Here is a 9682-nt window from a genome sequence, read left to right on the forward strand (position 1 = left end):
ATTTACATATATCTAAATATTGTAACTCTCTTTTATATGTTATAATATGTGACACTCTTTGTCACATTTATTTAATCTAAAACATTATATTATAAAATAATATAACACATTTTTATAAGATATTATACTTTGTCATTCACGTTTACCATATGCAATTTTCAATTTAGCCTCATTCTCGGAGTCCACTATTACAAATGCTAGTGCTATAATAGATAGTCTACAACAACAATAATCATACAATGTGGCCAATTTTTTATTTTTATTTTTATTTTGATATATATACAGAATTTAATAGCAAACTAATTAGATCTAGTGGCTTTTCTTTTCCTCAAGTAAACTAATAGTAGCTTGACAATGGTCACCAAAAATAATGGTTAAAGAGCATGTTTGCATACCAGAAAGTTATGCACTCTGTTGCCCGGTCCAAGTTATGCAAACCCAAACGGTTGGGTGGATTGGGATTTAGAATGACGAGATCCATGAATGAAGCCTTGTTGACTAAAAGGGCTTGGGAACTTGTCAGTGGCACCAAAGGCCTATGCAAGCGCATTGAGAATGGCAAGACAACATCTATTTGGTTTGACAATTAGGTGCTAGGAAATGAAGACAACCCAACTCCTCTAAGGGACACTAATGAAGGGGTCAATTGGGTTTGTGAGTTTATCTCAAATGGGGAGTGGAATATACCAAAATTAAAACAATGGTTTCATGAGGAGGCAGTGAAAAGAATTGTTATATTATAATGAGGACTCTTGGTATTACGGAAATGAAGAAAACAGAGAAAAATCTTTATTGATTGTAAAAATGATGATCGAATACAAGAGAGAGTACAACAATATATAAGAAGTAAAAGAGGTTAACTAACTTAACCAACCTGCCTAACATACTAACTATATTAAAGGAAAAACTAACACTAACTACAAGTAACGGCTAACTGTAACTAACTTACAACTAACACACTTAATTGAAAAATGAAACCAAAGTCTTGTTACCCCCCCCCCCCCCCCCCTTTAAGGTGGACTGTACAGATTATATACAGACATCTTGTTTATATGGGAAGTAAGTGTGGTAGAAGGCAATGGCTTAGTAAATGCATCTGCAAGTTGTAAGTTGCTTGAGACAGGTATAAGCCGAATAGTTGAGTTGTTAATCTTGTCACAAATGAAGTGACAATCAAGTTTGATGTGTTTAGTTCGCTCATGAAATGTGGGATTGTTAGCAATGTGCATGGCAGACTGATTGTCGCAATAAATGAAAGCTGGTGTGGTTTGAGGCAGGTGCAAGTCTGTGAGGAGGTACTGAAGCCATGTTATCTCGCTTGTCGTAGCTGCAAGTGCTCTGTATTCTGCTTCAGCAGAGCTTTTGGAAATGGTGGGTTGTTTCTTAGTTTTCCAGGAGACTAGACAATCACCTATGAAGATGCAGAAGCCAGTTGTAGAATGTCTCGTGATGGGGCAGGAAGCCCAATCTGAATCAGAGAAGCCTCTGAGATGTAGTGACGAGTGTGGTGAATAAAGAAGACCTTGTCCTGGACTCCCTTTGAGGTATCGAAGCAGATGGTTAAGAGCCTGCAAGTGCGTGCTTCGAGGATTAGACATGAATTGGCTGAGACAATTCACTGCATATGTGATGTCGGGTCTCGATAAGGTCAGGTATAATAGCTTGCCAATGAGCTGACGGTATGAGGAAGGATTAGTGAGGGGTTCTCCTTGCTGGTCATCTAGTTTTGTCCGTGGATCCATGGGCGTTTTAGCAGGTTTGCATCCTGCATAACCTGTATCTTCGAGTAATTGGATGGTGTACTTTCGTTGAGAGAGAAATAGGCCATCCTTTCCCTTGGCTATCTTGAAACCAAGAAAGTAACGTAAAGGTCCAACAGCCTTGAGCTTAGTAAAAACCAGTCTCTGATACCATATTGCGGAAATGAAGAAAACAGAGAAAAATCTTTATTGATTTTAAAAATGATGATCGAATACAAGAGAGAGTACAACAATATATAAGAAGTAAAAGAGGTTAACTAACTTAACCGACCTGCCTAACACACTAACTATATTAAAGGAAAAACTAACACTAACTACAACTAACGGCTAACTGTAACTAACTTACAACTAACACACTTAACTGAAAAATGAAACCAAAGTCTTGTTACTTGGCAATGGGATCTCGACGCCACATGGAAATTTAGTATTAAATCTACAATCTCTATCCCCTTCTTCCAAGTCCCTCAAAAGCCAATTTGGAATTGGATTTGGAAGAGCAAGATCCACACAAGACATAAGTTAAGTTGTTATGGTGATAGATTGTTTGTGAGGCTCTGCTGACTAAGGAAAAACTTGCATTTGTAATGGACATAAGCAATTCTGATTGTATCTTGTGTTCGACCTCAATGGAAACTTTGCCCCTCTCGTTTGTGGTTTGAAAACAGAAGCGGTGAGGATGAGAAATTGGGAAGAGTGGTTCAATTGCTTCAAAAATGACCTGTGTAGACCACAAGGTTTGAATTTCTTACTCAATGCATCAATTCTAGTAGATTTTATTTGGAAAGAGAGGAACGAGATTGTTCATGGATGCAGAAGGTTCAGAACTAAAGTCAATGAGTGATAGTTGGTCAAGAATGATGCCAAGATGATTCAATTATAATGGATTCCACCTCCTCTGGGATGGATTTGTTTCACTACAGATGTTTCATTTAGCAATTCATAAACGACTCTTGCTGCGATTGGGAGGCGTCATGAAGGTAAGGTTGTCTCTGTTGTGACTGCACGTGTTCCTCAAACGAACTCGAAGCTTGTGGAGGCGAAAGCTCTGGAGCTAGCAGCTTCGCATGCTGCAGAGATGAAAAACCAGTATAACATTTTCCATTGTGACAGTATATGGGCAGTGGAGTCCTTGAAGGTAAGGTTGATTCAGTATATGTTGCACGCGTGACTAATTTCTCGGCTTGGGATGTGTTAAAAATCCCAAGTGAGGTGAATTTTGCAGCTCATAATGTGGCCAAATGTTCCTATAGAGGTCACTTGGTAGGTGTGTTGGACTGGAGAAAATAGCAAGACGAGTTGTTCAATGACTACAAGGTTGGTGTTGAGTCTCTGTTAAGTCCCTATTGTTGGTTTTGTTAATGTTATTTTATTTTATTTTAAGTTGTCTCTGTGTTGAGCCGTGGTGTTAACCATTGGATTGGAGTTTCTCACAAAGATGATGCACGAAAGTGCCATTTACACTTATTATTCAAATAATTACACTAAATACAAATTGGACATGAATCATTAGAGTGCATTGATTCAAGCAAGCATAATCACTAGGTATCTTTAAAATAAATGTGTTGTGTCCTACTACAAATAGATTTATAACATCAATAAACATATCTTATGGAGTGTGTCCTTGTGGAAAGACATTAACTAAATTTGTTGACTAGTAATAATTTCAAGCCACACATGAAAAATAACGTAAGCAATTACATTGATGATGGCACGTTTACTAAACTGTAATCGTAATCGGAATAAATCAATGGGAGAAATGAATGGGAATAAAATATTGAAGAATTAGAATCATTAATTATCATGTTGTGTTACTAAACTGATTGGAAAGATAATCAGAAACATTTTATTTTGTTTACATAACTAGGAAAGTAATCGGAATGCAATTTGACTAAATCGCTGTAAAAATATATTTTTTTAAAGGAGGAGTTCTAAGGAGACTTTATAATCTACTCTCTATTGCACTCTTTTTTTTTTATTGTGGGGAATAAATTTATTTTATTCAAAATGCATAATATAAGGTGTACAAACTAGGGGAGGGATTTTCTCCACTCCAAAACTCATTGTCTAGCCAAAGAGCATGCAAAAATATTCTTGAAAATTAGACAAAAGAGTTTTCATATCAAAATGGCTAATATCTTGATAATTTAATAGGTTGAACTATTGTTTTAAACCAAAAACAATTGAAGAAAAATCAAAAAAACTGCCGCAAGAAGGATATCAAATCTTGAGCATAGAAAAATCTATTTTAGTTTCATCATAACTTATGCTTGAAAAGTTGATAAGTCCCTAAAAGAACATGCAATACAAAACAACAAATATAAGTAATTTTTTAAAAGTAAAATAAAATAGAATCTTTTAAAATATAGGATATCATGCCAAAGATCCATCCTTTGGTTTTCCCTTGATTAAAATTTAAAAAAAGAATTAGTTTTTAAGTTTAGGGGTCTAATCAAATGGTACTATTTGGTTAGACCCCATTAATTTTGTCTAATGAGATTGGGAGTAATAAAACAACAAATCAACCACATCCAATAATTAAAAATAATCAATTAAGATATCTAAAATGCATTTTGACCCAAAATGAATTGAAGGAAGCCACTAGCAACTTGATTACAATTTTATAATAGTCAATCTTGTGTGTTGACTACCAATCCATCAAGGCTGTCATTTTTTAAATAATGTATGTGTTTATAAAATAAATAGTTATAATTTTTTAACTTTATTACAATTATGTCCTATAATTATATATAATGCATTTTTTTTTCTTGTTTTGATTTTATTATATATTAAATATATGTCCTTAAAAAATATATATTATATATATGTACACATGACTGCCATTTTTTGTTTTTTTTTTAAATTTCCCTTGTGCTATTTCTTTTTTTGTTTATTTTTATATTTCTTATATTTATAGTGTTATGTTAATAACGTTGGACTTATTTCCCTTTTGTTATTTCTTTTATATTTATGTATATACTATAAACAAAGTACAATATGCATGTTTCTTTAGTTTTATCTATAGAATTTATTAATTATTTTTATTAAATTTATATTAATGTCATATAAATTTTAAATAAATATCCTATTTTAACTAAATAATTTATTTATTTTTGTTTAAGTTTATGTTTGTTATAGTTTTTGAATTTGGGAGTAACAACAAGAGATTATATATTATATGTTTAATGTAATATTAAATATTATACGTGGATTTTAAATTTAAGTTTCTTGCTAGTTTTTTTTTTTAAAAATAATTTGTTGCTAATTGACAGTAAATTATATTATATGTTTAATATGATATTATTCTAATAAGTGGGTTTAAGTTTAATTAAATTTTATTTAAGTTATAAAACGTATGATTTTATTATTTTTAAATAATTATTATTGTAAAATATCATAAAAATATATTATTTTAATTTTTTTAATTATTTATTATTTTTAAATAATTATCATTGTAAAATATCTAAAAAATATCATATTTTAATTTGTTTAATTATTTATTTTATTTTATTTAAGTTTAAGTTATGTTTACAAACTACCATTAAATATAAAAATATTCTGTTAAAATTTATATAGAAGAGATATTTAGTAAATAAGTTCTCGACCTATTTTTTATATGTTTATCTTTATATACATAACCTATAAAATGATGAATGAATTTGAGAGTAAATAAAATAAAAATTGATAATATTGATTAATTTTTAACTCAAGAATCATAGAAAATGTCTATGATGTTTTTTTCCTCCATTTATTTTCATAATAAATAAAATAACCAATTATTTTTAAATAGTTATTTTCTATTTTATATACCTTCTATATAAAAATGTAAAATAATATTTTTGTTGACAAAGACCCATTACTCATTGATTTGAATCTTTAATTACATAGGTCATAATGCATGGTGGTATTTCTTCCAACCATGTAACCTCGTTTTCTATCTGTAGTGCATATCTTGCTAATCCATGAGCAACAGTATTACAAATACGCAACACATGAGATAGACAAACACCCGGAAAGACATATAACTAGGATCTAATGCTCCTAAGAATACAACCCCATTGGGATACAACAAAGGCAGGAGAAAAGGGTAGAATGAACAACCTATTTTGAATCACTTTCTATAAAAGCAATATGAAAGCCAAGTTCTAATATGGAAAATAATTATTTTAATAGTTGCATAATTATAAAAAGTTTTTTTAGAAAAAACATGATTTTTTTTCTTCTAATTTGCATTCCCCCATAAATAAAAAATGACGAGTGATTTAATTATAATGACATAATTGTAATAAAGTTAAAATATAATGACTAATTATTTTGTTAAAATAACATGGCTTAAAAGATGACACATGTCATTACATTAAAGAGAGAAGGCAAAAGAGAGCGTGTTAGAGTGTCTCTTTAGAACTTCTCTTTTTAAATAGAAGATTTTGTGAGGGTAAATTTATTTTTTAATTTTTAATAATAAAAGATAAATTAAATTAAATAAAAATTCATTACATGTTATTAGGGATGCACATTTTCTCCATGGAGACGGGGCCCCACGGAACCCGCCCCTAATGGGGCGAGGAATTCCCGTCTAAATGGGAAACGGGGCGGGGACGGAGATAATTTTCAATCCCCGAATGTTAAATGTGGCGGTGTCATCCCCGCCCCAACGGGACCCATTTAAATTATTATATATTTTTGTACTATTTTATATATTTTTTTATGTGTTATTGTAGTATATTAGTAATTTTTTTAATATTTTAAATTTTATCTGGGATAATGTTTAGTATTTTAAATCATAAATATTGTGCAATATTTTGATTTATATATAATTTATTAGTTTTATTTTAAAATTTTAATCTAAAATTGATTTTTTAAATAAATGAGTTCACTGTGGGGACTCCCTGCCCCAATAAGGGGATTCCCCACCCCGACCAGGAATAAGCAGAGATAAGGCGGGGACGAGGATTAAAATTATAAATGGAGACCGGGACAGGGGGAGCACTCCCCGCTGATTCCCCGCACCGATTACTTAAGAAAATTGAAGGAAAAATATTTCCATTGTTTTCTCCCAAATTCATGTAGGCCCCATAAGCATTCATATTAATAAACAAAAGTAAACAAATGAAAGGGAATGATTACAACACATATAATTCACATTCGTGATTAGTAAACATGACATGAATAGAAACTATAAATCACACGAGTCCAAATATTGTTATATGGTTTTTTTTATTATTATTGTTTCATTAGGCTGAATTAAATCATAAAATAATATATTCATTATGGTTGATTAAACAAAATTGAACATTAAGTGAAACAATACCTTTTCTCTTGTGTACTCAAGAAGCATTAAATTCTTCTTTTTTTAAGCAAGTTTGTTTCTTCTATGGGTAGGTCTGAAGTTCTAGCAATACACTGAAAATCTAGTTCTAAAATTGAGTTTGAGCATTGAATTCTTTCTTAAAGATTTAAGAGGGTGTTTGGTATGATGATTGGGTACGATAAGAGTAGAATTAGAGAAGATTTGGATTGAAAGAGTATGAAACTCAAGTGTTTAAAGAAATCAAATTATCATTAAATTAAATTAAAAAATAAAATTTACTTGGAAACACAAACTTCAACCAAACTATAAAGGGTAGTTTGTTATAAACTTTGGGTGTCATGAGGATATGTGGCAAAGAACCACTTTCAAAAGTATTCATATTAGAGCAACTCCAATGGGAGATGGGAGTTGCTTGAAGGATTGCTTGTAAGTAGTGGGGTGGAGGAGATTGTTTTAAGAGAAAATTAGTAATGTTGCCCAGCAGTGACAAAGTTGCTTTCATATTTGTTCTTTTTATTTTTTTTTATAGGTTAGGTTTATTAAAAAATTTATGACGGGACAACTTAAGCCACTTTTAGTGTTGCTCTCATGGTAGATGCTCTTACCCACTAAAACTTTGTGGGATCCACTACATTCCCACCTAAAAAATGTACCAAACATGAGATACACTTCAAATGCCCACCCATCCCATCACATCCTCATGTAATTGAGGGCCCCTAAAAATAAATTTTAGTTAAATTTTACATTCTCATTCTTACCAAATCTAACCCCAATTCCAAACACCCCTAAGATTTTTCTGGTTCTTTTTTTTTATTATTCAAATTTTCAACCTCTCATTCACACACTATTCACCCATCCAAACGGTCATGTTAAAACTCAAGTCTTTTTCTTCTTAAACATACCCAAGGACAACAAAAGAACTGGAAACATTCTTGTTACATTACTCACTTTGGTATAAACTTAAAAGCTTTAAGAGGAGTCAATGATACAATAACCCAGAAAAGCAAATGCTGTCTTCTGCCTCCTTTAAGCTAAAATGAAACAACCAAACTATCCTTATCTTTTTACATATGTGTTGATAAAAATAGCAAAAGTGCCAGAATGACAGCACCAGATCCTAAAACATAAGTATAATTCTTCAATGAAAACCTTGAGGTTGCTTCTTCCTCATGTTTCTTTGGAACTTCCAATCACCATCTTGCTCTAATGCATGACAATGTGCTGGTTTTGGCTCTGTCCAAGTTGAGCATGGAGCAGGTACATCACAAACATAGCAATAGCACTGCAATCAAATCATTCTAATTGATTCAATTTGGTACAAAACAATAAATAAATAAACAAAAAACTGATTCAATCTGGTACCAAGAACATCATAACATTTTCAATGTGAAAAATAAGCTTATTATGTTTACCAGTTCACAATAACTTTCATGAGAGGTTTTCTCAAATGGGAATTTCAAACAAAGATGCCTTGAGTGAGGGTAGTCCCTACAAGCCACCTATAAACACCATTATTGAACACAAACAAAACTTACATAAAAACTCAAAAATTTCTTAACAAAAGCCAAAAACATCAAAAGGGTATCACTAAAATGGGGGTTTAAACATAACCCATCACGAAAAATTCAAACTTTTTAAATATTTTCTCAGCAACCAAACAGAAAATGGAAAACTCAAACCTTGCCCTTTTCGGCTAGAACGGCTAAATCAGGAGTACCGCCGCCGCCGCCGCCATCATCGGATTTGGGGGATTTTGAGACAGAGAGATTAGATATATCAATGGTGTTAAATGGATCATAATCAAGGATGAAACACTCCTCTGTCTCTTCAAATCTTTTGATATCGTAGGGATTCTTGAGACAAAGAATGTGTTTGATTGGGGTTCCAGTATCCTCCAAAGAAGACGAAGTGAAATGGAACACTTTCCTCTCTTTCTCCGGCGGAGAAGGTGATATGTCGATCACATCAATGAAGCTTTCCCCCATTTCCGGCTTTCGGTCTCCGATCATTGATGACCACCCAACCCGGGATTTGAATTTGAATCGTCGGAATTTGAGAGAGTGGGTTCAGTTAAGGCACACTTCACTTCACAACTGAAATCTCTGAAGCGTCTACCATGGCTTTTGGTCACCTAAACGACAGTGCTTTAACCCAAACGACAGTTCCACTCAATTCACAGTGAGCCAGCCCATTTTAGTATTGGGCCTGGGTATATTAAATGAAAACTTCAAAAATAACTATTTTACAATTCAATTTTTTTAGTAAAATTTTTATTTATGAATTTTTTAAACACAAAAATATAAATATTATTTTATTTCTGTTTCTTTATTTTTAAAAAATAAAAATATATTTGGAAACTATTTTTGTTTTTTGTTTTTAAAAACAAAAAATAATAAACGCGTTTGATAACTTTTATTTTTATGTTTTGTTTAACAATATAAGGTGTTGATTTAAAGAAGAGAAAAAAAAATTAAAAACTATTTAAAAAAATTTTAAAAGTGAAAAAAATCTATTTATAAAATTTAATAAATTTTAATTAAAATTTAAAAAAATAATAAATAAAAATAAAGTTAGCAAACACATTTCATATTTAATTTTCAAAATTTTAATTAAT

At 31.4% G+C, this 9682-nt stretch overlaps 2 protein-coding genes across 2 annotated transcripts; both read right to left on the reverse strand.

The window, feature by feature from the left end:
* Positions 1-1010: 1010 nt before the first annotated feature.
* On the reverse strand, positions 1011-2276 carry LOC133778823 (uncharacterized mitochondrial protein AtMg00810-like). The gene is made up of 2 exons (XM_062218845.1): positions 2136-2276; positions 1011-1904 (listed from the first exon to the last, which is right to left on the reverse strand). The coding sequence occupies exons 1-2, from the start codon at positions 2274-2276 to the stop codon at positions 1011-1013; spliced, it is 1035 nt and encodes a 344-aa protein (XP_062074829.1).
* A 5710-nt stretch (positions 2277-7986) lies between these two features.
* LOC133780261 (RPM1 interacting protein 13-like) lies at positions 7987-9192 on the reverse strand. Its single transcript, XM_062220103.1, has 3 exons — positions 8748-9192; positions 8481-8567; positions 7987-8350 (listed from the first exon to the last, which is right to left on the reverse strand). The coding sequence occupies exons 1-3, from the start codon at positions 9075-9077 to the stop codon at positions 8207-8209; spliced, it is 561 nt and encodes a 186-aa protein (XP_062076087.1). The 5' UTR covers positions 9078-9192; the 3' UTR covers positions 7987-8206.
* Between the last annotated feature and the right edge of the window lie 490 nt (positions 9193-9682).

The sequence above is a fragment of the Humulus lupulus genome, chromosome 5, assembly GCF_963169125.1.
Source record: "Humulus lupulus chromosome 5, drHumLupu1.1, whole genome shotgun sequence".
Lineage (NCBI taxonomy): Eukaryota > Viridiplantae > Streptophyta > Magnoliopsida > Rosales > Cannabaceae > Humulus > Humulus lupulus.